This window comes from Sebastes fasciatus, chromosome 11 (genome assembly GCF_043250625.1).
Source record: "Sebastes fasciatus isolate fSebFas1 chromosome 11, fSebFas1.pri, whole genome shotgun sequence".
In the NCBI taxonomy this organism is placed as follows: Eukaryota; Metazoa; Chordata; class Actinopteri; order Perciformes; family Sebastidae; genus Sebastes; species Sebastes fasciatus.
In genome coordinates, this window is record NC_133805.1 from 8,470,543 (window position 1) to 8,498,072 (window position 27,530).

The 27,530-nt window shown below is 41.1% G+C and overlaps 1 protein-coding gene across 2 annotated transcripts; it reads right to left on the bottom strand.

Annotated features, from left to right (window-relative positions):
• Nucleotides 1-1,824: 1,824 nt before the first annotated feature.
• Nucleotides 1,825-25,109, bottom strand: tgm1l1 (transglutaminase 1 like 1). Of its 2 annotated transcripts, none has more exons than XM_074650312.1 (14): nucleotides 24,773-25,109; nucleotides 19,230-19,513; nucleotides 18,902-19,108; nucleotides 15,295-15,546; nucleotides 12,524-12,642; nucleotides 11,028-11,135; nucleotides 9,993-10,170; nucleotides 8,673-8,811; nucleotides 7,334-7,526; nucleotides 6,823-6,976; nucleotides 6,231-6,515; nucleotides 4,505-4,665; nucleotides 3,659-3,795; nucleotides 1,825-3,539 (listed from the first exon to the last, which is right to left on the bottom strand). In XM_074650312.1, exons 2-14 carry the CDS (start codon nucleotides 19,510-19,512, stop codon nucleotides 3,395-3,397), a joined length of 2,361 nt encoding a protein of 786 aa, XP_074506413.1. In that variant the 5' UTR covers nucleotide 19,513; nucleotides 24,773-25,109; the 3' UTR covers nucleotides 1,825-3,394. The 2 variants fall into 2 exon arrangements, with proteins under 2 accessions (XP_074506413.1, XP_074506414.1); XM_074650313.1 differs by having other exon boundaries at nucleotides 18,902-19,093; nucleotides 24,773-25,104.
• Nucleotides 25,110-27,530: the final 2,421 nt, after the last annotated feature.

Genomic DNA, 27,530 nt, shown 5'->3' on the forward strand with positions numbered 1-27,530 from the left:
AATATTATTCACAAAATATACAATAAATGTGCTAGAAGGCAGAATTGCCCATATCAGTGTTATATTTATTATATAATTGAATTATTATTACTACAGTTTAAACAGCATTTTAATGTTGCAACTGGTCGAGGTGGAGCTAATATAACAATTTTACATAATGTCAGTTTAATCGAAACAATTTCTCATTTATTTTATTTATTTACAAATTAGACAAACGTGTAACGAAATATACAGATTTAAAAAATCAGAACCATAATCAAATCATAATGTCTGTTTCATGTTAGATTTGTTAGTATTGTGTTTGTGTGTGTGTATGAAAGTGTGTTGTGTAAGTGTGTCATATATGAATAAATGACCAGAGGAATGTGCACATATGTTCGAGGAGGAGAGAGGGAAAAAAAAATGGTAATAATAATGTTGATAAGTAAGTTGAATAACTACATAAATGAATTAGTTAATTTATTATTATTATTATTATTATTATTATTATAATAATAATAATAATAATAATAATAATAATAGGGAAAATTCTAATAATGGTAAAGGAAAAATAAATAAGTAAATGAATCAATTAATAGTGAGGGGTTTGGTGTAGCACCGGAAGGAGGCGGCCGGAGTATACCCGTTTTTTTCTTTCTTTTCTTCTTTCTTTTGTCTCCTTGTATTTAGTTTTCTGATCTTTTCCTCATGGTGTCATTGCCTTGGGCTGCCCCCAGACCTTTAGGAGGGAGCTGACCCGCTGCAGGTCATCATCCTGTATCATATTTTATAAGAGAGCCACATGCTTTATATGTAAACTATAGCCATCAGATAAATATAATGTAAAATGTGCAATATTTCCCTCTGAAAAAAAATGCAAATCATATAAAGGAAATGCTGCATATTTGATTACACTCTACCACTGCTGCCTGAGCTCAAACTACAGGACATCGTACAGTATGTTCCACTTCCTTTTGTTTTCCACCATCACCCCCTGTGGTTGGAGAAATAGTCAAAATTTATATTTAAGTAAAAATAGCAATACTAGAATATTAAAATACCCACTACTACATAAGTACAAAAAAATCAGAATAAAAAAGCAACAGTACAGCGATGTTTTCAACAAAATTAAGATTGAAATTAAAAGTAAAAGTACTCCTTCAGCAGAATTACCCCTGTCAGTGTTATATTATCATTTATTATTACTGATGTATTAATGTTTTTTGTACGTAACGTTTTAATGTGAAAAGTAGCAGGTAAATATAGCTGTTAAATAAATGCAGTGGAGTAAAAATAATAATTTTTCTTTTTTCAATTAATATTTCCCTCTAAAATCAAGTGGATTGGAATAGAAGTATAAAGTAGCATTAAGTACATGCAGCACAAAATTGTACTACAATACTTGAGTAAATATACTTAGTTACAAAAACTGCAGCTAATGTGCAGTCAGTCAAAAGAGAGATGACATCACTACATTACGCAATAAATCAAACACAAAGAGATGAATCAGAATATGGTGGAGACAAGCCAAGCCTTACCTAATATTTAACTTGGCCTTACTATTCAAAGATAGAATACCACATATTGAAGTACCTGTGAATATGTCAGTCATCAACATCTTGAATGATGAAAGGCAGCAAAGGTGCGTCACTTGAATCAGTCATCCCTCATGCAACACACAATTTTTTTCCGGCTGAAAAATGATTGATTGCCGCAATGGAAAAAGTACATGTAGCCGTTTGCTTCCTCCTTGATCTCAGGATAACATTATAGAGTTAGCTTCTTCCACCTCTCTCCAGTAAAGACTTGTCCGATGATGTGTGGAAGTAGAGAGTCACTCAGTAATCAGGCTGTCAGTGTAAGTTTTATTACCATCACAACTCAAACAATACAGAAAAATAAACATTCCAGGTAGATCTGGTAGATAAATAGTGTAATGTTATTAAAATACTTTTCTTTCACATTGTACTTTGAGTGCTGAAGTTAAACAGGCCGGTGAACCGGGTAAAGCTAAGGTGAATTAAGGCCACTGTGGTCTGATACGGTGTGCTGGAATTCACAGCAGTGATAAGTCCATATTTTGCAGGTAAGTTACAATCTGTACTGTAAAGCTGACTTCACACACAGGATGGAGAAACACACACAACGACAACAACATCGGGTAGAATGCTTCATAAGGGAGCATTTATAGGTTTGTATTCTGCAAATGGAGAGTTTTATGAGTGGTTGGTTTTCAAATAAGGAGGCGTTATGAGTTTCATCTGGTGATTAAAATAACCTTTTAGCCATGTCCTGGATCGTCATCGTAGATTAACATTTTTGGAAATCTACATCGTTAGTTGGTAAAAAATCACTTTATTTTTTTCAACAATAATTTAAAAAAGTTTCAGAAAAAACTTTTACAGTGTTCAACTTTTTTTTTTTCCTTGCCAAGTCGGGCAAGTGGGTCAGAAATGTACTTGCCCAAAGTTTTACTTGCCCAGTTATCTAATAACAACAAAGATAAAAGTTAATCATCATGTTTAATCTTTATTTAAGTGAATTAATCTGGAGATTCGCCCACATACTCTAATGCCACCCAACTAAACTCCTGTCTCCAGGATAATTGAAATGCTCGCTTGCGCTTCAGCTCATAAACTTTATCTTTAGCTGGCGCCATTTTTCTCGTGAGTGCCCGATCGACAATAGAGATGAGAAGGCAGCGAGATGGCTCACTCTTTAGCTACTTCCATCATCAGCCGGAAAAATACTGTTTAAATATTTTTTACCAATTGGGCAATTGAGTCGCTCGATTTACGAGCCCAACGTGGCACTTTACTTGCCCCGGGCGAGCGGCAATCGTTATTGTTGAGCCCTGTTTTAATAATGTGCCCTTTGCTTTCCCTTTAAAACATGTCACAGTTCCTTTATGTAAGCCACGTGAGGTTCATTTTGTCTGACAACACCTTTCACACACTTTTCTTCTCATGACGAGCTATAAGAATAATACACATACAGTATTTACATTATCACGCAATGATCATAACCTGACTTTCTGCACCTTCACATGTGTTGATGTCAGTGTCTTGAAATGCATTAGTGTTAGAACATTCTTTGTAATCTGACAGTTTTATAACGTCAATATACTTGTTAATTAAAGCATTTAAACCCTGCTACAAACTTCACCACAGTTTAGACATTTTAGAGCAAGGCAGAAGTGTGAATTTATATTATTTTAAGTAAAAAAATAATACTGATAATGCTAGTTGCTAGTACAGTACAGTACAGTTGCTAGTTGTCTATACATAGTTTTAAAAATATATAATATTTTTGCTGCAGTACAAAACAAACAGGATGGTTTACAGGAACTTGGCACACTTTTCATATAATCAGAGGCTCCCAGTTCATATTTATGAGTAAAAAGTGATGTTGCTTCTCATTGCTCGAGAACAACAATATCTGCCACACCGTGCACTTGCGTGAGCTGTTTACAGTCGAGAGACGCCACCAGCTTCCTGGGTCCGGGCTGGGTGGGGATGAAGTGCTCCGTCAGTGTCACTGTAGAGTGGCCGCCCACATCGCTGAGAGGGAAAAAAAGAGGAGTGGAACATTATTAGTCTGGTGAAGGAAATGTTGAGGGAAATGTGTGGGTGGAAGAGATACGGAGGCAGAAAGAGAGGGAAATGTCACATGTTCTTACCCCACAACCACTTCATGGCCCTTCTGCAGACCCAGGCCCTCCACTCTGAACACCACTGCCTTTAGCATACGTGGCAGGGGGTTGGTGAAGGTGATTTTAGCTGCCATCTCCTTACCAACATAAGCTTTTCCCAAAGGCTGCAAGAAGGTAATTCAAAATGAGTCAGGAGGGCTGAACAAAACCTTTTCCTATAAGTTTACTTTGTTCCAGAGTGAAGTGGACCATTGTAGGTAAGGAAAATAATAATTACGCAGCTGGGGGTGGGGGTAATATTCAGAAAAAAAAAGAAAAAGAATTCCGAGATTAAAGTGGCAAATTTACAACAAAAAAACTAAAATTTCCGAGATTATAAAGTCGTAAATTTACGAGACAAAAACACGGATATTCTCTGAGAATAAAGTGGTTAATTTACAAGAAAAAAAATTTAATTTGTGAGATTATAAAATCGTAAATTTACGAGAAAGAAACATGGATATTCTCTGAGAGTAAAGTGGCTAATTTACAAGAAAGAAACTCACAAATTTGCAAGATTATCAAGTTGTAAATTTACGAGAAAAAAAAACACGGATATTCTCTGAGATTAAAGTGGCAAATTTATGAGAAAAAAATATTAGAAGTTATACATTTAGGAGAAAAAAACTAGAGTGCAAAATAAAATAGTAGAGTGCAAAACCGTGGTAATGCCAGCCACCGTCTTAATTTCATTGTTCCTAAAGAAGTGTTATTATAGTTTATTGCTCCGTATATATTTTTATTTCATTTACCCACAATGGTCCCAATACGCTGTTGTAATAATGTTCCACACTAGAAGTCATCATAAAAATGTGCAGTAAATCAAAAGCCTACCGTGATGTTGAGGTCAGGTGTGCGGAGCCTGAAGGTGGTCTGGTTGGCTAATACTTGTTGGGTCTCGCTGACTCTTCCAGACAGGGTCAGCATCAGAGCTGCCTGATCCACCAGCTGGTTCTGGTACTGTTGGTAGGGCAGCACCCACTCAATGGTCTTTTCTGTGTGGAGAGGTACAGAAAAGGGTCTGGGCTCAGCTTTTTTTGCTTTCTTTTGCATTATTAGTCTATTAGCTTAGCATGAAGACTGGAATCGGGGGGGACAACAAGCTCCCCTGGCTGTTCCAGTGCATTAAATTGAATTAAAGCAAGACTACTTTATTCACTTGTGAAACAAGAAACACATTCAAGAAACAAATGAAAAGTCATGAGCAATAAAACATATCCTTGCTCAATTCAGTATTCTCAGGGGTTTTTCGCTGCTGCAGCCTTTTTTGGTCTTGTATGACCTTTAGCTTATGGTGGCTAATAGATAGACTAGGGGTGTCCCGACTAAGAATTTACATAGTCAAATCAGATTGGCCTATCGTCGACTGATCGTTGATAATCCTCTGTTTGAGCTTTATTTATCCATAGAAAAATAGTAAAAAATGAAATTACTGGCTGAGATACATGTGACTAGAATAATAATGCTGATAATAACGCTGTTTGTTGTGTGTAAGGTTGCAAACAGGAAACCTTTCCTGCTTGCTTTTCGTGGCAGTAAATAGAACATTTGGCCATAATTCCATTTCCCCTCCATTGTAGCGATCCACAGACAGAAGGGAAGAGACGGAGAAGCGAAGGTCAATGAGAGACAGAGAGAGAGAGAGAGAGAGGGAGCTGCAAGCCGCAAACAGATGTTTCTACGTGCCTCTCCCAGCTGATTTTAGAGAATCGTTCATAAATTAAACAAATATCTAGCGCTCTGATAGTGCTACGTTCTTATGTGAGTGCTCAGTGCTCTGATTAATACATGTATTCTTTGATTTTGAAACAGTAGCCTTATGTTGTTGTTGTTGTTGTTGTTATTTAGCCTTTCTGAGGCCAAGATACTGCTCTGATGGTCCTGCAAATTTGGTTAGTGTAACTTAGTCTACATGGTGATTTACCAACGATTTACCATCGAGGTTCCAAGTGAGCTGAGCCAATACTAGAAGGTGGAGTTTAAAACACTGCACTAATTGGTCAGAGAGAATCGTCACTAGTGCGACATCCTGCAAAAATCTGCAATTTTTAAATAGCCCAGTTGCCGTCAATAACGACCACAATTTTTTTTAATTCACTCAACCCAGATTTTTAAAAATGGCAGCTCGCAAAACTACACCGTAAACTACACCGCACAATTGACGAAGTGCAGACGTTTCTCTGTTTGGTTGCCGTTGAAAGGTCCAGCGAGTGTCCCGTTGAAGACGATGCCACAACAGTTTCATGTGCTGCTGCTATGGCGATCTGTTGAGAATCCCGCCTACACTGAGGAGGTACTTCCCACAGTGGAAACACAGCGAGAGAAAAGGACCTCGTAACAAAAGTTGAGTTGAGCAGAGCTGTATCATGCAGTGGAAACGCGGCTCTAGTCTGTCTGCTGTTTGATTGCAAACAGATTTGTTTGACAGAACTGCAAAGTTGGATGATAACTGTAAGTTTGTCACTGTGAGAGAGCTCTTTCACATACATGTGGCCATTTGATCCATTGTCAGTATGAAAATACTGATTGCTGCAGCTTTTAAGCTTAGTGGAAAGCCTACCTTCATTGGGCAAAAGCTCCACAGGCAACTGCTCCTTCTTGATGGTTCCCTTCAGCACACCGGTGTAGTACATGACGGCCACTTGGCTATGCAGAGTGGTCCGACGAGGCTCCGAGCTCAGGTTCTTCACCAGGATGCTCAGCTGGGCGTCGGCTCCCATCCTGGGCCCCTCACCCTTCATCCTCACCTCCACGCTCACATCCTCTGCCATGGCCATGGAGTAGACCTCTGGCTTGCTGCCGTAGCGACTGGCAGTCTCCACGGCGATGCGTTCCTCCTCCGAACCTGGTAAAGAGGGAGGAGAATGTGAGTGGACATCATTACGCCTGATGTTTCAGGATTTATTGACAGATACAAGAGATACGGCACACAGTCCTCCAAACTAAGCAAACAGAGACGCATATTTTAATAAGAGCAAGTGAACAGTTGAGGGGTCAGACGAGGGGAATGTACAGTGAAATGATCTACGCAGCAAGAAAGTATGAAATCATTACATTTTTAAGATTGTTCCAGGTAGTGTAGAAATATTTCTGTCTGGTTCTGGAACATCTATCTCGGGGAGAAATGCAAATAACAATATGCTTGCCAGTACCTTCTTGGTGTTTGTACAGATGTGTGATGTCTGCCCGCTCGTCAGAGCCAACTGCTTTAGTGCTGATGCAGTGGCCGACTGCTTTCTTCTCAATGTGGATCTGCCTGAAAGTAGCGTTCAGGTTCTTCTGCCAGTAGATCTTATCACTGTTGACCTGATAGAAACGTACCGACAAGTACATGAGCCTTTCATTCTGATGATGGAGTTGAACCGAAGTGTGCATCACTCTTATTTATTATTAATCTTTGCTTCGTACAAGCAGATAGGAAAGAAATTCCATCTTTGTTATTCCGCTGTGAATAACAGGTGAGTTCTGTTCTTGATCTAGCGAGAGACTTTGTCTGCTGAGAAGCACTAAATTATATCTATTAAATCAAAAGGTTTCTGATATACTGTAGTTATTCCAGCTCCAAAGACCACCTTTTAGTTTAGTTTGACCATCTTCCTCTCACTTTGCATCAAAATTAACCTTGAGGGAACTAAGGAACACTTGCCAATTTCTAGCACTCACCTCAGCGAAGACAAACGGCGAGTCGTGTTTGAGGTAGACCTGGCCAGAGCGGATGGCGTTGACAGAGGCGGGGCCGCAGCGGAAGGTGCCCTGGCTTGTTTCTTGGGGAGTAGAGTCAACAGCCTGCCAGCCTCCGTGACCGGGGGGCAGGTCTGATCTCGCCATCCAGCAGTCATTCCATACGTGGAAGTTCCTAGATGGGATTGAATTATGTTAATTTGAGATCCCATTTAAAGTAGTTTGACACTTTTTTTGCCAAGAGTTAGTTAGCTTATTTTAGCATAAAGATAGATGGAAATAGGAAACTATATTTAGAGGTGCTAGTGGCCAGATTTTGTTACTTTTGGACCAGGCTAGTTAAGCTAAGCTAATCTAACCGTTTCCTGTTTTAGCTTCACATCTAACAGACAAATACAATTTGTCATTTACCTTAATAAACATTGTAAACATGAGTTTATGGTCTCAATCGCTAGTTTCAAGCCTTCTTCAAAACAGCATGATGTTCATTTAGTAAATGATGGTTCCATTTAGAGTCAAATAGACTATAAAGCAGGGGATGCTTTAGGGCGTGGCTACCTTATGAGAGCCTTTTGCATTTTTACATTACCTAAAGGCCACCGTAGTTCTCCGACACGCTTGAAAAACTGCAGTAATGTGAGCTGCAGAGTGCAAAACTTCCATTACTCCTAAAGTAGTGTTACTATGGCCCCTGAGTGAGGCGAACAGCGTTACCCTGGTTTTGCACTCGGCGGCTCACTTTACCGTAGTCTTGGAAAGGTAGGAGTGAGCGGAAGGTTGCAATCTGCAACCACACACACCACTAGATGCCGCCAAATCCTATACGCTGTCCCTTTAAAGATTACTTAACATATTCTTCATTTAAACTTTTTTAGAGGCATTCAGATTTGTGTTACTGTGGTTTTAAGAATTCATGTGCAGGTTGGGCAAAAGTGGCATCAAACGTTTGTGGAGCAAGTATAGCAGTTTAGCAGGAATTATTGATACGAATGAAGCTGGCTAACATTGCTGCATTTATCAACATTGCAACAGGTGCCTGGCATACTTTTGCTAGGGAGGAACAAGAAATGGCATCCATCATTCTAGGGACATTTTAAGGACACAGTAGCACCAGATAGCAGATAGATTCCAGATTAGCCTCCGCAGTGTGAGAGGAGTTGCAACTAATCGAACGAGCATGACGTCTCTGAGGTTTCAAGTTAGAGAGGACTGCTTTCGGAGCAGATCTAAATATACGGCGCATTCCTGAGGTATGGATTTAGCAGCAGGCGATTTCCCTAGCACGGTGTCCTCCCTGGCCATGTAAAGTTACACATCTTACCACACAGAGTCACTATTGAGGTAGTCGATGGGCTCCATATCCTCATCGAAGTACACATCTGTGGTGAGGGATACATCGGTGTCGTGAGCAGACTGGAAGTTGGTGACGCTGCGGGCGGGTATGCCAAGACAGCGCAGCACTGGCAACAAAGACAGACAGAGGTAGAGTCATTAAAACTCCATTTACGAGATCATTTGATAATTGAATTATTATGTTCCCAGATGCTAAGACTTCATCATAATGACTTTTCTACTGTGATGGCATTTGCATGGTTGTGTGGAACTTTATTATCCTGGCTGACTGAAAGCAACACATGTAGCTCTGTCTGTGACAAAATAGGAGGTATGACAGGAATGCCAATGCGAGGTATTTAGGGTGTGGATGAGCTACGGCTTGCTATCAGGTGCTAAGGTCAGTTATAGCTGCCGTGTGAGGGACCCTGCATGCACGCACAATGAATGAAGTGTTCTCTTACGTAGCAGTGAGAGCTAATGAAAAGGGCTTGGTCATGATCTTTTGACTGTTAACCAAATTCAAGTGAACTCGGGGAACTTTGTGGCGTTCGCTGTTCACACACACATTCACAGAACACACCCAGAGAGCCGTCTCTTCACATACCTCTATCATGAAGTATAGCTTTACACTCTCTAAGCTCCAATAAACGCACATTTTTCTCTCACACACACTATGACATACTCTCTCTGTTCAACACAATCTCACGGCAGTTTGTGAAATAGTCAAGTCAATTGAATCCATCTGAGTCATATACATAGACATGAATTTTCCTTTTTTTCGCGACGCTCAGCACGACTTTCAATAAAATGACACGTGTCAATTTCCCATCCAGTCTTTTAAAAATAAAACTACTTTGTTTTTTGTGAAAAAAATTGCAGTTTGGGTTAAAATAACACTGGAAATGGCATAACTTAAGTACAGAAGTTACGTGAGAAAAACTACTTAGTTAGCTTTAGGAAAAGATCGCAGTTTGGGTTCAGATAACTCCGGAAGTATGGAAGTTACATGAGAAATAAATCAACGTTGACTTCTGGTTTTAGACGGGACACGAACACCGGTCTCCTGGGTGAACGTCCCATGTTTTTTGACCCACCCATCTACCCCAACCGCTTCCCTACGCTGCGTTTGTTGCTCTTTAATACTTCCCGTTTCACAATTACATGGATTACATATTAATTGATTTCATGCTGAAAATCACAATTTTTTTTTAATTTGGGTCTATTTACTCAATACATTAAATTTCCCGACTATTTCACTAACTGCTGTGCGACTGGGCTGCTCTGTTTGATTTCTCCTCGTACTCACCCGTTGTAGTGATCCCAGAGAACACCCAACACTGTCCATATGACACGGGCGTTCCGTTGGTGGAGTGGTACTTCCTCAGGATCTCCACGCTGCTGCTCCACGCCGAAGGAGAGACTCCATCAGCGTAATTCCCAGACCAGTTCCCCACCAGAACCCCAAAGTCATCCTGAGCGTTTATCTGAAAAGAGGACGGTGACACGGTCATTTAAAAATGACTGCTCTCATTTACAAATGAAAGTGATAATTTCCCAAGCAGAACATGATTAGGGCCGTAGCCACTAATGAAGACACTGAGGTCACGTCCTCTGCAATGGTCCTGGAAAATTGTTTTGTTTTTAGTAACCTGAGGAAAGCTATACACATGGAGGGTATTTCATTAATATATTTAAAGGTGCTAAATGCGAGATAGGGAGCATTGCTACGGGGAATGAGAATCGCAAAGCATTCTGGGGCGTGCTGCCACTTTTGAAAGGTAGCGTACGGATACTGCATATTTAATCTACCGGTATCTTGCTAAATGAAACCCATAACGTTAGCCTACCTTTGTGTCTGACTGTATACTATATATACTACAGTTCGGCTTTTAGATAATGTTCACTGAGCAGTGTTTTGTGTTATCTTTTGACACTTGCAGTAAACAGCCAGCTGTGTCAACAAAGCACAGAGAAGCTCTGATTACAACACACACAGAGGGAGAGTGACTTCATTCTCTGCTCAGGTAGACATTACTCCTCTATATCTTTACACAGACAATAGTTGTCTGCTGCTATTAATGCTCTGGATATCGTATAGAGAACCTTTAAATTTGACTACTTTTAAACCAACAAATAAATTCTATTTTCCCATCATGATTTTTTCTTGGCAGTGAGAAGACGGCTTTGAAACAGCATTTCATGTTGGGAAACATAGATTTACCGAAATACAACCAACAGGTTAGCTGAATAAATGAAATAGGCTATGAGCAGCGGGGGACTCCTGACCTCAGTATTCCTAACATCCTGAGATAGTGTGATGTTAATATAAATCTAAACTCACCATTGCAGATAGAACTCTAACCACGTTGACGGGATCCCCTCGACCAGATGGAGGCATGTCGCTCTTCTCCAGGATAAACAGACACGCTTCCAGGACTCCCTCGTGAAACTGCAGCCAAAAAAAGCACAAATCATCAGCAAATGAAATTAGCAGCGTCGGCATTAGGGACGGGCCTTGGGGGGCCAGGCCCGTCCAGAAAGGTCACTGTGCCCCCTCAGCTGAATTCTCTCCTCACAAAAAAACTAAGTTATCTAGTTATCTGTGACCTCCAGTACCTCCTCATTTCACTACAGAGACCATAATAAGGCCTGAGGAGTTACCTGTAACCTACAGCACCTCCTCATTTCACTACAGAAACCATAATAAGGCCTGAGGAGTTATCTGTAACCTACAGTACCTCCTCATTTCACTACAGAAACCATAATAAGGCCTGAGGAGTTATATCTGTAGCCTCCAGTACCTCCTCATTTCACTACAGAAACCATAATAAGGTGGCAGCTGGCTTGAGAAGATCACTAGATAACAACCTACTTGTGGTTGGCTATATCGTATGTTATTTCCAGTAAATATCACAATATAAAACGTGTGTTTTCTGTTTAAAAAGTAGGCGACAAATGTAGGAAGATAACTAACCCATCTTTTAAGTGGTTTCGTCTCCAGCTGCAGTCTGACCTGGAGCACACAGCTGATATGTACGTGGTTTGTTTACATGACGTAACAGAATGTGCATATTTAACGGATTCAGTGTGGACAGAGAGCGTCAGATGCAGCGATGATGCAGCGCGATAGTCGGACGCTCGCATCCAGTTAGGACATGGTGTTAGTTTATAACCTGTTTTTGTGGACATAAAAGCATGTGTATGCGTCCGTGCGAGCCTCTGACCTCTATGTCAGTTTATTACTTTCATGAAACATGGTAATGTTAAATATACACTTCATAAAGGCTATATGAGGTGAAAAAAATGCCCCCCCTGTCATAGCTGATGCTTCACAGTTTTTCACATTTATGGACTGCTTTATGGCACAAAACAGGATTATGGTGCTGTTCTCTCAGTAGAAATGGAGGTAAAGTTGACAATGGCAGATGGTGGAAGACTGATAAGGCTACTAAAACATAACTAAAAGCATGCACAACCTATAATTAATAAAGCCAAAAAAAAAACAAGTAAGGATTTTTCCATGAGAATGGACTGGAAAAGCTGCTGCTGGAAATACTCATTAGTGCACCAAATGTGTATCAATCCGCAGTTGAAAGTAGTCCCCAACAAATACACTGTTTACTCCGGTTTGAGTAACGTTTAATAAAAACCACAGTGCCCAGCTGTTTTAGAAAATGACTTTAAAAATAAAACTATATATTTGTGACCCTGTTTTAAAGATTTACATCTTCGGTAAGAACAAATGGGCGGAGTCGTGCCACAGACGATGATGTCATGATCATTCATGAACCATAAGTTCAGCACTTTTGAGTCACATCTTGTGTTGATAGTCCGTACCTGGCCAAAGTTCCACGTGCGGGCACCTATTTGTTTCTCTGTGCCGTAGTAAATCCTCCCGATGTCATTCAGAATGTACTCCTTTGTCTCCTCCTCGTCATCCAGGAACACCGCGTCCTCTGGAAAGACATGACAATAAATCTGACTTTATAATAGTTTTTTATCCTACATTGTATACACTTAAGTTTTCCTACTTTTACATACAGCTAAAGTTAGTCCTATTAAACCAGCCTTCACAGGAAATACAAGGGAACAACTTTTCTCGTAGAACTGTAGGGTTTGTTTTAATGATGCAGTCTCTACGTATGTTTTTTTGGCTTCCTCTCTGCTTGTGAGAAAAAGTAACCCAGAATCCATGCTTTTAATCACCTCTTCAGTGACTGGACCACTTAAGAATGTGATTTCTTTTCACAAATTCTGTGAAAGAATCCCCTAGGCCAGGAAACGGTTAGGAAACACAATGACTCCATGGACTTTGCAGAGGGGCCCATGTTCATTTATGGGAAGCAGTCTGTTTTGAATGAGATCAGCTGTAGAGTCTTGGGCGTGCACCCCCTGACATGAAATCACAAATCTGTGTCTTTGTTTTTCCTTAGCTGTTATCTCTTGCTGCTGCCACCACCACTGTGATTACCAGCAGTAAAAAGTATCAGAGTGTTCAAGATGGACATGAGAAAAATCAAGTGGAAGGAAGGGGTTTAACGAAGTCATGAGGGACGAATGAGAATAAGAGGGGAAGTTATGCTTTTATGCTTGGGAGGGAAAAGGGGGGGAGGGTGAGCGGAGCGTAACAGAGTGTCGAGATTTTACAGGAGAAAGTAGAGGCTGAGGCTGACTGCGTCTGGCAGCTGTGATAATTACAGTTTTCATTTCTTCTTGCTGAATATTTTCTACAATGTAGGGAGAAAAAAGGCACACAGGAGGATATGACAGAAGAGGAGGCTAGAAAACAGAGCAGCAGAGCAATGGAGTGAGGGGTCGGGTTCAACAGATAACAAGAGGGGAGCAGTACTGGGTGGGAGAAGCATATAAAAGCAGGAAATACACATTGAGGCAGTTAAAGCGAGGGTGAGGACAGGTTGTCACCAGCTGCAGGATTACTGCGAGCTCGCCCCCATGGCGGCGTTTTCTTTTTTTTATACAGTAATTGTAGGATTTTGAATTTTATGAGCGCGAGGGAGAGATTGGTCTCGGGGAGAAGAGATTGAAAGAGGGAAGAGGAGATTGGGCTTGCTGCCAGAAGCAGCCACAGTGTAATGAAAGACAGAGCGTCATTTTTTATCAAATCCAGGTCCACAGTTTTTTTTATTTCGCTGTGTTGCAAATGTATTTCTTTATGTCGAAATATCCTGTGCGAATAGTTTGCAGTGCTCAGCATACTGAACTCAGCAGAATAAATAATGTACCTCATTTCCTAAGGCTTCATTAGTGCAATAATAAAATAATTAGCATGCATAATTTTACACTGGAATTACTCCACCAGCTAGTCAAGTTGCAGTTTTACATCCATGTTTGTCAAAAACGTCATCACTTTATCCTGTTAGGCATTTGTGTGAAATTGTCACAATTAGCATATGAATTCTTGAGTTATGTCCAAAGACAAAGAGGCAGAAGGGCACCAGATAATATATTCCCTATAGGGCACCAAATTGGTCAGGGTCAGCTCGGCCTTTGACCACCAAAATCTAATCAGGTCATCCTCGATTCCAAGTGGACGTTTGTGCCACATTTGAAGAAATTCAATCAAGGCGTTCCCGAGATATCAAAAGAATGGGACGGACGTGAGGTCACGGTGACCCTGACCTTTGACCACCAAAATCAAATCAGTTCATCCTCGAGTACAAGTGGACGTTTGTGCCAAATTTTAAAGAATTGCCTCCAGGCGTTCCGGAGATATTGCATTCACGAGAATCTCTGCTCTGCTCTTGCTCTGCTGGGTGTGTAAACAGGCAACAGTCTGCTAACATGTTAGCCATATTAACTTAAAAGGTGATAATAGGTCAGTTGTGTTTACAGCTTGTTTCTGCTGCCCCCAAGTGGCCAAAGAAAATCAGTTAATGTATGTTTAACTAACAAATGGATCTCTTTTATCTATCCATTTAGAAATGAGAAAATGCTGATGAACCCACAGAAGTGTTTGATTTATGCATACTCAGAGGTTTAAAATCCTATCTTTATGTGCAAACATTTCATAAATGAGGTCACTGAAGGTCTGTTTCATCTTACACACAAACTGTTTTGGTCCCAAACTGAGTGCAACGCTGTGCTTAAATGACACGACCGAGTGAGCCAGCAGTCCTGAATCACAGCCAGCAGGAGTTACGTAACTCTCTCACAGGGTCACGCTGTAGCTTTTTTGACGGACAGCAACACGCCCATGGATCGAGTTGGCCTTTCTCACCCATGTGTTACATTATACCAGGGCTACTCTCACAGATTAAAACAGACAGACTTTGTGCCATCAGAATGCAGAGGCTATTCGTAACACAGCAGCTCTGCTCTGGGAACACTTTCCCTGGTAATTGGGCTATATCAGACAGTTCTCCTGCAAGTAAAATATTGATTTTTCTCAAGCTATTCCGCCTCAAACTTAATAGTAAGCCAGATAATAATTCACTCCAGACATGTTACGCAACGCTGTCTGTCTTTTCTTCCTACATTTTTCTCCTCTTATCACCTACAACTCCTCTTCTTTCCTTCCCCTCTTCCACATTCCTTCCCGTGGATCTGTGTGAACCCGCTGCCCTGTTCACACCCGCTGCCAATCTTACCTTCACACCAAGGGTTGAAGAGCATGACAATGTTCTTGCTGGAGTCATGAGTAGTTGCCGTCTCGTCCTTCGCAGAGCTAGTTGTCACCGTGAGCCCGTACAGGCCGATCACAGCGCTGGCGGGTGAGTTGACGGACAGCTTGATCTTGTTGCCGTTCTGCTCGACGATCTTGGCCTCCCAGCGTTCGTCCTCCAGGTAATCCACAAGTGGGATGATGACATGGGTGCCTTTGGCCACCAAGGGCAGGGGACCTACACAACAGAGGTTATAGGTTATGTTATATAGGATATCCATGAACAAAAGCCTGATGTATTACAATGCATTTCAGGCTATGCTTTTAGGTGGTGCAGTACAATATGGTTGTTGGATGTTGAAGGTTGATACCACGCTCATGTTAAATATGAAATTACAGCCTTGACACTGTTGCTTAGCTTAGCATAAAGACTTTAAAAAAAGTGAAAACAGCTAACCTTCCAACACCTCTAAAGCTCATTAATCAATAAGTTATTAACTTACTTAACCTACTTTCTTATTAATAAGTGCAAGAGTCACCTTTCTGGGCACCGCTTCACATGTAACAGACAAACGTGGCATCAATCTTCTCATCTAACTCTTGACAAGAGACCGATTATATTTCTGAAATATTGAGATTAACTGTGCGGCTGTGAACCACTAGAGCTATCAAAAATATCTAGTTAACAAAATACCTAGCAAAACATTTGATATGAAAATGATTAATAACAAATAAAGCTTAAAGGGGACATATCGTGCTCATTTTAAGGTTCATACTTGTATTTTGGGTTTCTACTAGAGCATGTTTACACGTCTTAATGTTCAAAAAACACTTTATTTATCTCATACTGTCTGTCTGAATATACCTGTATTCAACCTCTGTCTAAAACGCTCCGTTTTAGCGCCTGTCTCTTTTAGTCCCGCCCCCCAAAAAAGCAAAGTCTGCTCTGATTGGCTTGCATGAAAAATATGTTGCACCTTTGCAAAGGTAGTTCTCAAGCTGTGGGTGATATATTCTAATGAGCCTGCATGTGACATAGGAAGAGGAGCCAAATCTGAATGGCTTGTTGAATCACATCTTTTCTGATCTAAGCAGCCCACACAAAAATGACTGTTTTATTTCACAGTTTGTGGGTTGGTAGGCGCTCCAGATACCCGAATGTATGTGCACAAGCTCACTGAAAAAGTGAGTTTTTAATGGTATGTCCCTTAAGATAAAAAGAAAACATAGCACAGCGTCTGCAATTCAGAGACACATTCCGATATTTGAAGTGAATGACCTTTGAGGGCAGAACAACACAACTGAAGCACCAAATGTGAATAAGATGGAAAACATCCAAAGTTCAATTGCTACAGCATGCTCCTATATGTGTGTGTATATGCACATAAAGGTGTACATTTTCATGTGTGTGCAGTCAACAGTATCTTTGAATAACATTTTTTGCTTTATATGTGCGTTTGAAAACTCAAGTTATGCAGCTTGACAAAGTGCTTTACAATTCTTCCGATTCTCAGCTATCCTTGGAAAGTTTGGATTAAATAAAGTTAGATAGCAGATGTAGCAGTGGACAGATCATTCATGTCACAGTAATTGTTAGTCTGTTCCCAGTGGGTGACACAACCATAGCAAACTGTAAACCACATATGCATCGCAGCCCTTCACCCGGCGGTGCATAGTTTGTCTGAGTAAACAACATTTGGGCTCTGGAAAGCCTCCCACACTGCACATACGCACACATCTCTGCAGAAAGCCAAGAACATTCGTGAGTGTTTTATTAGCTTAGATGTTCCCTTTTTTACTCAGCTTGATGTTTTGCTAAAGACTAACTACGAAAACAACTTTGTGCAAACTCTCTCTTTAAGAAAAAAAAGGGTTATTTCAAAGTACCATTGGTGTGATTAAGACACATCGGATGCTTTCCTCTGAGCTATTTGCTCCGCGACACCCTGCTGGGCTTTAGCTGCCATTTGCTGAAGCGAATATGGACTTGATCAAGAAACCATTGTTCTCCATCCGACCGCAGCCAGGACTTCCTCTCTGACCTCTGAGGACATGTGCAAAGGAAATCAATGAAAAACACTCTTTTTCTGCTGGGTCGACCTCACCTTTTATTGAAAATGTAATCTCTATTCAGCTTCCTAGTTGAACAAAATAACAGCTTAGGAAGCTACAGCGATACAAAGCCCCGCTCTTAGTGCAGCACTTAGAACCTTTTCCCTGCAAATGCGGCCGTGAAAGCAGCGGTAACGGGAGCCTGTCGAATTCAGATGGCTTAGATAATTATGTGCCGATTCTGTTTCACCCCCCACTCCTCCCATGTAACTATCTAAGCAGCGGGGTGACGGCAAATCGCCTCTCTGTGGTGATGTAAGGGCCGTTTATTCCTAAGTGTGTAGTGAATCGTTGTAGTATGAGGCCGGTGAATACCAGAGCGAGGTGTCCGGTGTCTTGTGGTCTGTCTGGAAGCCGTAAACACTCTGGGGTAGTGGATGGAATCCAAAACTTGTGGTGTTGCTATACGGTTGAACTGCTGCTCAATTTAAATTTGAACACATTTCCCATGCTTTGTTTTGAGTCAGTTGTTCATTCCTCTGCGTTTCACACGGGCTTGTAGCAACTACTGCTTAAAGGGGCACTCCATAATTTCTACACATCAGTTTATTTATCGTGGCTAGTACCACTCAACTTGTGAAAGCTGTGTTGTATATATGTCTTCTGTGGCTTTAGAGCAGTGGTTCCCAATCCATTTATCGTATGATGTACAACCACAACCCTGTCAGATACATTCAATCATCAACGCTACCCATCATGTTCCAATTGTGTTCTATTTCAACCATTTATCCATTGCTTTTAGCTATCTGTTTTAAAAGTTTATTAGGGCTTTCAAAGTTAGCGCGATAATAACGCTTAACGCAAATTTGTTTTAACGCCACTAATTTATTTAACGCATTAGAGCAACTCGCGATTTTTAGGTTGCAGCGGGCTCAGTTTTAAAGCTGGAGTGAAGATGAGAGGACTGGTTCTAACAGAGAGTCTAAGTTACAAACTTGGGGTTTGAGATGGAAAGACGTGGGCATTTACCAGGCTGGGATTGTCTAACTAAAGGCTTGTGAGTTGCATTATAGGAATTGTAGGATCCAGTTTTTGGAGCTTGACCCACACAAGGGTCTAAAAGTCAGGATTTCTTGGCCGCTGTTGCTTCGAGTTTGTTCGTTCTTTTTTTAATCTGTGTCTTGTGATTCCCCCAAATTTATGAAAGTGCAGTGCTAAATTGCTTGAGTGGCCCTTTAAGTTTTAGCAATATATTTTGCTTTATTGTTGTGCTTTTCTTAATGTCTCAGTTTTTAATCCCTTTTGCCCTGCCGCCCATTTTGGGCCATCTGGGTGCATTTTTCTGCATTAGGCAATCTGATGCGACCCACTACGATATGATATGTCTTTTAACCCCTAAACCATGCACTGCCCCGGCTGCTATACTCGCCTAAATACCGCTGATAATGATCATATTGATGATATTTCTTTATCATAAAAATCCTAGATTCTGTTGGAGGGGACGAAGACACACGCACAGACACTGTCCATCCATTCCATACCTGTTTTCAGGTCCAGATGCATCTTGTCATTGTCAGCATTGAAGGGCCTGTTGAACTCCAGCTCCATCTGGAAGGTCTGTCCTCTGCGGATGATCAGGTCGTCCTCCTGATACAAGTCGGTGTGGTGCTCCTGTCTGTTCTGACCCGTCTTGGAGCTCAGCAGGTCCACAGAACTCACCGACAACTTTATTTCTGAGAGAGGAAGGTCTGACATGAAATATAACACTTCTATCAACATGATATGTGCACCATGCAAAAATAGTCATATAACTAAACTCAGATCTTACAATTTAATACCACAATTTACACCATAAGTCAGTGACATTACCTTCCATTTCCTTTGCCTCTCCATTCTCAGGCTTGGGCTTTGCGGGCTCTGGGGTCGGGACTGGGGGTTTGACAAATTCCACCTTATCTGTAACATCATAGGTGCTGTTCTGGCGCTTACAGCAGCACGGACACATCTTCCTGAACCAGCGGCGACAGCCTCCCTCCTCCTGTTTCTTCTCTCCCTCTTTGTGAATGGTCAGCTCCACCCCGGTGGGTGGGGCCGCTCCGGGGAAACGCCCCACATCCGACGTTCCTCTCGCTGCCAACCGCTCACCTGGCATTCTAGGAGACATTTTAGAAAAAAAAATTTATTTCAATTGCAGATACTAATCATCATATTAAGCAATTACTTTGTTATGGTACACAAATAAGACGAACTCCTGAAATTAAAAAAAAAAATTCACTACAATGGCCCTAATACGCTGTCATTTTAGTCGACTTGTGACCGATAAGATTACTTTGGGGCCCAGTTGGGGGCCTCAACCCCCATGTTGTGAACCGCTGCACTAGTAATTTTTAATCAATACAAATAGTTTGTGTTTTATTTGACCAAGTTTTGAAATATTTGCCTCTGAATAATCCCCAGACCTCGCTGTAAACTAAGCTCTTTCTGCAAAGAGATGTTGCTGTTGAATTAAAAAAAAAAAAAAAGATGATGTGAGCGCCACAAACAAAATTCCTTTCATTTTATTGTATTGTGGCGAGAGCTCAAATCTCAGTGAGGGACAAATAAAACCAAACTTAACTTACAACTTGACGAGAGCCTCAACAACGTCGTACAGTAAACAGAAAGACATAATGTTCACACTGTAGAGGTCATTGGCAGTGTGCTACAGTACATTTCATTCCACCGAGACTTGTATTCATAACAGTCTGATTAACGAAACATTCGTCCAGATCCTCCTCTCCTTTTCTTTTATCTCCCCATCATGAAACAGCAAATGCACTTTTCCTTTTTTACTTATTTTCCCACAATTTCCACATTCCAGACTTGAACTGTTTCCTCGGTCGTCAGGCTTTCTCAAAGCATTCTGGGGTATTCAGCCTTTCGTTCTTGTCGGCTGCACTCCCTGAGCAATCTAACATACCTCCTACAAGCAGCTGGATCCCATCTGCCTCACCTCAGCTGTGAATGTAGTTTGTGTGTGTAGGCTATATCTCTGAGTGTGCACATACACTGCGGATGTAGGTGTCCGGTACTGTATATCATACGAACATTTATCACACTGTCACATCCCCACCCTCATGCAGTGCACCAATAATCACAACGGAATTAGATCATTTGTCACATTGAAGATACGCCGGTCCTCCCTGCCCATCCTCAGATTTTGAATTCAGGTTCTCACACACACACACACCAAACGTCAACATAAGGAAAGTGAAAATAAAAAGTGTTTACTATAGAATGAAAGGAGAAAGGAGGAGGGACTTTCCCTCTTATCCTCTTCTTTCCCTTCCTTTTTCTCACCATCTGTAACTTCTCAATCTAAACATAAAAACCACACAGGGCTGTGGCGCTGTAATCTATATTACCCTTAGCATTAAAGCACCATTAGAGTTTTGTTAGCTCTTGTAAAACACCCATAAACTGTAATGAGATTCAGTAATGCACATAGTCAGGAGAAATGCATTGTTTTTAATTAAACATGTGTTAGGAGATGGTTGGTTTATAGCCCTGTCCCCCTTCCCGTGTGAAACTTTCCATGCTAGTACAACACCTATAGAGTTTATGATAATAGGGGCAGATTTACCCATCCAAATTCTTAGTTATATTTGAAAGAAAGGGTCTGCGATTTCACACAGAGGTACACAAAAGCAGGATTGATTTTTTTAATTAACGCTAAATCTGTGAATTAGTTAAAAACTGCTTCTCCAGCTGACTTCTTTAATGTTTCCAGCTAACTAATTTCAAAACAAGACTTGTGTAAAAGGGCTTTAAATATGTGCTTGATGGCTATTTGCATGACATTATGCTAAAAGACTGAGGCTAAAGCTAACCAAATTTGGCTGGGGTTACTTGGAAGCAATATTTTTTTTCCGTTTTTACCATGATATTCTTACCCTAACCCTAACCAGTCTCACACTTCGTGCCTAAACCTAACCAATCCAATCAACGAAGGCAACAAGTACTAGCCAATCAGAGGCAGAGTAGGGCGGGTCATGACTTTGCCATTTAAGGGGAAAAGAAAGTGGCTTACTGGAATGCAAACTTCCCCAAATCAAATACATAGCAGGACGCAATATTTGTTCCTACTATGGCGAAGGCATGACCCACCCTACTCTTCCTCTGATTGTCTTGCCTTGATATTCTTACTCTAACTTTAACCACAATTAACCCAGCCAACGAAGGCAAGAAGTAGGCTGCTAGCCAATCAGAGGCAGAGTGGAGCGGGTCAGGATTTTGCCATAGCAGGATTCGTAATGTTGCCTAAACTCTTGAAATAGGAACACCTTGGCACACAGTGGACGTTCTGTTCAGTTCCAGACCTGTACAAAGATTTTTCTAAAGTACACTGTAACCCTAAAAAATAATGTAGTTAGCTAATATAGGCTATGCTAATTGGCTTTGGCGGTAACGCTAGGCTATTGTGGTCATGTTTAGAAGGTAACCCCCAAGTTGTGAAACTCTTGCGAGATGGTTAGGCATTGACCTCGAATGGCTAACGTTAGGATAGGTCGTCAGGCAGCAAGTCTCGCGAGAGTTTTCGGATGATATCGCAACTTGGGTGTTACCTTCTAGACACGACCTACTATTGTATGTAGTAAGCACTGTGCAAGCTGACGTTTGCTGCTGATGTTGGAGCAGATAAACACACTGCTATTCCTTGTTGGTGGTGCAGCTAGAATAATCGCTATTCGGGTGGTGAATTTACCAAAAAGTCAGTTAGTATCTGTGCACATCTACTTAACGCTCTGCATATCACAATGTGTCTCATTATGTTGTCTGTTTTCAACTTTAGCATTCTGTTTGCAAAGTAAGCTGAAGTGAGTAAAGCTTAAAAATTGAGGCTGCACAGCTGATAAAAGGTGTCATCTAAGGAAAGTTACAGCACATATTTTAGCAGTGAGAGTCTCTGATAAAGTGCTGCTACTTTCCTATTGATTTCATGGTTAAATATTTGCATGGGACAGGCGTATCAAACAGGCTGAGCACTGTGGTGTTGTGAAAAAAAGAAGAGGCAGTGATAGTGAAGTTATGTGATGTAGTTCAAAGGTCAAACAGCTGAGGATGAGGTGGTAGGGAGGGGCGCCTCAGAATCCATGTGTAAGTATAGAATGTGTGTGTGTGTGTGTGTGTGTGTGTGTGTGTGTGTGTGTGTGTGTGTGTGTGTGTGTGTGTGTGTCTGTGTGTGTGTGTGCACCATCTGTACGCTTGTAGGATATTATTGTTACTTCAGATTTTTCAACTCCTTCACTTCCTGAGTTCATCTGCCGGTCAGATGACATTCCCCCTCCCTTCAACTGTTTCCAAATCCTCTAAATATTTGGCAAAAACATTCATAATCATTGTGACTGACACAATGGATGGAGTCAGATGTGTGTATTGCAACACGACCTCCACCCAAAGATGAAGTCACGCTCACCGACCCGTTCTGTGCTGCCTTCGCTCCATCCATCTCTAATTTTAGTAAAAAGGAAACCAACATTAAAGTGAAGTGAAAAGCATGACAGGATTCACGCTTTTTGGGAAGCAGTGCCTTTTTCCCTTCCTCACTCAGACAACTGGCGACTAAATATTTGGGGTGCTGATACAATTATAATTGGCCAAATAATACTGCATATATGGGCTATTTTCAAATCTAACAACTGAGCAAAAGCTTTTCCAGGCTGTTTTCTAAGTAATTTGTGTCTTCACAGGCTTTAATAAAGCCAAGTTATCTCACAACTGCACCTTAGGTGGTCTAAAATTGCCCAATTAGAGTCATCCACTCAACCCCCTAAAACCATGAAAAGCCATTCCACAAGCCTAATTTTTTGGCCGTTCTTCCCTCACACTTTAATGCACAAATTTAAATGGATTTATAATACGGCCACCAGCCGAGCTTGAAAACAAGTGTTACTTCTTCATCTTTTCTCCTCCCCGCTGCCTATCATGGATCACTTCTTCTTCCATTGTGCCGTGCCCTCTCCCTCTGCAGCCCTGCAGCCCTGCACTTCTCTTCAGTCAGGTTTGTGTTGGCACGCCGGTACTCTCTGGTATGCCCACTGGCCCCCTGAGATAAGCGCTTCAAGGCAACAACACCAGCTTTAAACGGCCGGGCTTGTACGTCTGGTGATATTGGTCAACACAGTCTCACGGCAGTTTGTGAAATAGTCACGAAATTTAATTTATTTGATTCATATACATAGACACAAAATTCCCTTTTTTTCGTGACGCTCAGCACGATTTTCAAAACAAATTTATTGTGCTTTTTCCTACAAATGTCCAGCAACTTGTTACGCACGTGTCAATTTCCGCTCCAGTCTTTTCAAAATAAAACAACTTAGTTTAGGAATAGATCGACTTGGTAAGGTTTAAGCAACAAAACTACTTAGTTAGGTTTAGGCAAAGATCGCAGTTTGGGTTAAAATAACTCCGGAAGTGCTGTAACTTAATGACAGATGTTACATGACAAATCAACATTGACTCTTGGTTTCACACGGGGTACGAACACCGGTCTCCTGGGCAATAGTCCAGCGTTTTTTTGACCCACCCATCCACCTCAACCTCCTCCCTACATGACGGTTCTTTATACTTATACATTTTTGTGAAAAGGTGAAATTCGTGTCTATGTTCTCGAATTAATACATTACATGTCATGACTATTTCACAAACTGCTATGCAACTGGGCTGTATTGGTCCCATGATGTAAAATTAATTAATTATTTAATTTATTTTTAAAATGTCACAGCACAGTAAAAGCCTGGAATATCATCACACGTAGAAAAAAAACCAAACAAACAAGAAATAGTTTAAATCCCTCGACTCTGCACATCCTTCAAGGTCTCTGAGAGAAGGAAACAGAATCAGCTGCAGCTGGTTGGCCACCAACCAACCAAACAAAGGCTGCTGATGGCATGAAAATACCTCTCAGCTAATTGACTGTTCTTTACTGAATAATGGAAAATGCTTTTAAAAAACAACTTTGTGGAGATTGGAAGGCCTCCATCTGATCAACTACTGGAAACCGATCAGGGGAACTGATTGTTGGATTTTTTGTTGCAACAAAAGTTCAACAAGTTCAGGGCTTAACTTCACCCACAGAGCTGCAAGACCATGAGAAAAATGAAGTTTAAGTTCATTAAAGGCAAGAAAATAGGCTATTATGAAGGGAGTAAAAGCATTTTTATTGCTCTATATTTTTGGTGTGGTCTGTCCTTTTATATGCTTAAATGTCTCTTTCTGTCTTCATGTGAGCCTCCCTCTCTGTGGAGGATCATCCTATAAACCCAATAATAAGAAGAGAGGCTTTATCTGCTCTAAGAGAAGAAACCGTTAGGTCACGCGCAACTTAACATCTCTCTTATAAGACAAACAAAAAAGAGAAGTGAAAATCTTACTTTATCTGTGTGGATTCTTCTCTGGATCAGCTGGATGAATCCTCTGCTTCGTCTCCAGTAATTATCTCTCAGCGTCAAAACTTTTTGGAAAGTTTGTTTTCTATCTTCACTCCGCTCCGGAATACTTCTAATATGTCTGTCCTGGTATGTAGTGCACGGTACTTTTAAGCTGACACACACCCCTCTTCCTCTCGGTTCAGCCCACCCAGACCCCACCCAGTATGGACCCAAGTTACCCACCAGGAGGTCCTGCTGAGAGTTGAACGCGTTTTTGGAACGCGCTGCGTAAAAGTGCGCACGTAGTCGCTCTGGTACATGATGAGTAGCGCACAGACACACACACACATACGTCACACCCACAAGGAGAGGGAGGCTGAGGGGAGAACGTTTGTTACGCAATGTTCAAGTATTCTTTACTTTTCCAGTACAGGAAGGGAGTGGAGGCAGACAGACAGTCAGAGGAGGAGGAGGGCTGGAAGATACAGTAAATATGGTGAGTCCTGATGGAACCACCCACTAAAACCAGTAAACCAGAGGGAGCAACTACAATCTATACCCTGCACCTTAAAGCCAATAATCATAATAATAATCTTAATATAATAAAGAATGGGCTGTCAATCGATTAAAATATCTAATCACAATTAATCACATAATTGTCCATAGTTAATCATGATTAATTGCAAATCAATCTCACATTTTTTTATCTGTTCAGAATGTTCCTTAAAGGGAGATTTGTCAAGTATTTAATGCTCTCATCAATATGAGTGGGCAAATATGCTTGCTTTATGCAAATGTATGTATATATTTATTATTGGAAATCAATTAACAACACAAAATGATGACAAATATTGTCCAGAAACCCTCACAGGTACTGCATTTAGCATAAACAAATATGCTCAAATCATAACATGGCAAACTCGAGCCCAACAGGCAACAACAGCTGTCAGTGTGTCAGTGTGCTGACTTGACTATGACTTGACCCAAAACTGCATGTGATTATCATAAAGTGGGCATGTCTGTAAAGGGGAGACTCGTGGGTACCCATAGAACCCATTTACATTCACATATCTTGAGGTCAGAGGTCAAGAGACCCCTTTGAAAATGGCCATGACGGTTTTTCTTTGCCAAAATTTTGCGCAAGTTTGGAGCGTTATTTAGCCTCCTTCACGACAAGCTATGGTTGGTACTAATAGATTCCTTTGGTTTTCTAGTTTCATATGATGCCAGTATCTTTAAAAGCTTTAAAGCTGAGCCCGCTACAACCTCCAAAAGATCAATTTGCATTAATACATTATTATAGGCATATGTTGTAACCTCCAAAATAAACCAAAACCACAGTTTGAATGATATGTGGGTGATTCAAGGTTGAACCTCCTCTATAGGAAATCCCCTTGTGTCAATGTTGTCACTAAAACATTACAGGACGTTTAACTTCTCCTACACACTTTCAGTTCTCCTCTGTTGGTCAGTTTACAGAGAAACTCCCACTCTAAGTTTAACCCATCTGCTTACAAGGCTAAAAAAAGACTAACTTAACATCATAGGAACAGAATCAAACATTTAGAAGATGGCCAGGGCATGTGTTTGCTATTGAATATTGTACAATTCAGTCCAAAGCATCTACTCAGCAAAAGCACTAAATGACGTATTTATCCTGAGGCATTTTGTCTCATAGATTCCCTCAGCCAATGAGAGCAGACCTGGTGAATGACTAAAGTGTACCATAACTGTGTGGTTTTACGGGAGATCGTAATGAAGTCATACAGTATGTAATAAATGGTGATGATGATTTCTTTAGGGAGAACTGCAGATACGTGTCTAAACTAGCCTTCCTCTGTTAGTCAGTGTTAAATAGTTACATCATGCCAGCTGAGAATTACAGCAGTAACAATGCTGACGCACTGATAATGCTGATGCAGGTAAGTTTATCTTTTTAGTTTAATGTGTTAGCATGCTAACATTTGATAATTGGCGCTAAACACAAGGGACAGCTGAGGCTGATGTAATTGGGCTATCAGGCATTTGTTCATAAACACAAGTATTGGACAAACTAAAATTTTAATCTGATGGTGGCGCTAAATGAAAAGTCAGAAGATCACCAAAGTCAGAATAATTTCATCTCTAGGAACTTTGAATACCTGTTGAACATTTCACAGCAATTCATCCAATAGCTCTCAAGATCTCATCTCATCTCATCTTCAACTGCTTATCCTGGGTCGGGTTGCGGGGGCAACAGCTTCCCTTTCCTGGACCACATTAACCAGCTCTGACTGGGGGATCCCGAGGCGTTCCCAGGCCAGTGTGGAGATATAATCTCTCCACTTAGTCCTGGGTCTTCCCCGTGGTCTGCTCCCAGCTGGTCGTGCCTGGAACACCTCCCTAGGGAGGCGCCCAGGGGGCATCCTTACCAGATGCCCGAACCACCTCAGCTGGCTCCTTTCTCTCAACATATTTCACTCAAAACCAAAGTTGTCAACCTCATGGTGGCTCATGAGGAATAAGTAATGGGATCACAAAGTCGCTAGGATACATCATGTGAGGACCATGAGCGTCACCAAATGGCATGGCAATCAATCCATCCAGTAGTTGTCAAGACGTTTTGTTGAATAAGTGAAAACTTGACCTCATGGTGGCGCTAAAAAACATCAGGGGATCACCCAAATCTTTGTCGGTACAAAAGTTCTTGGCAATCCATTCAATAGGTTTTGAGATATTTCAGTCAGGACCAAAGTGGTGGACCTTGTCATCCATGGAGCCA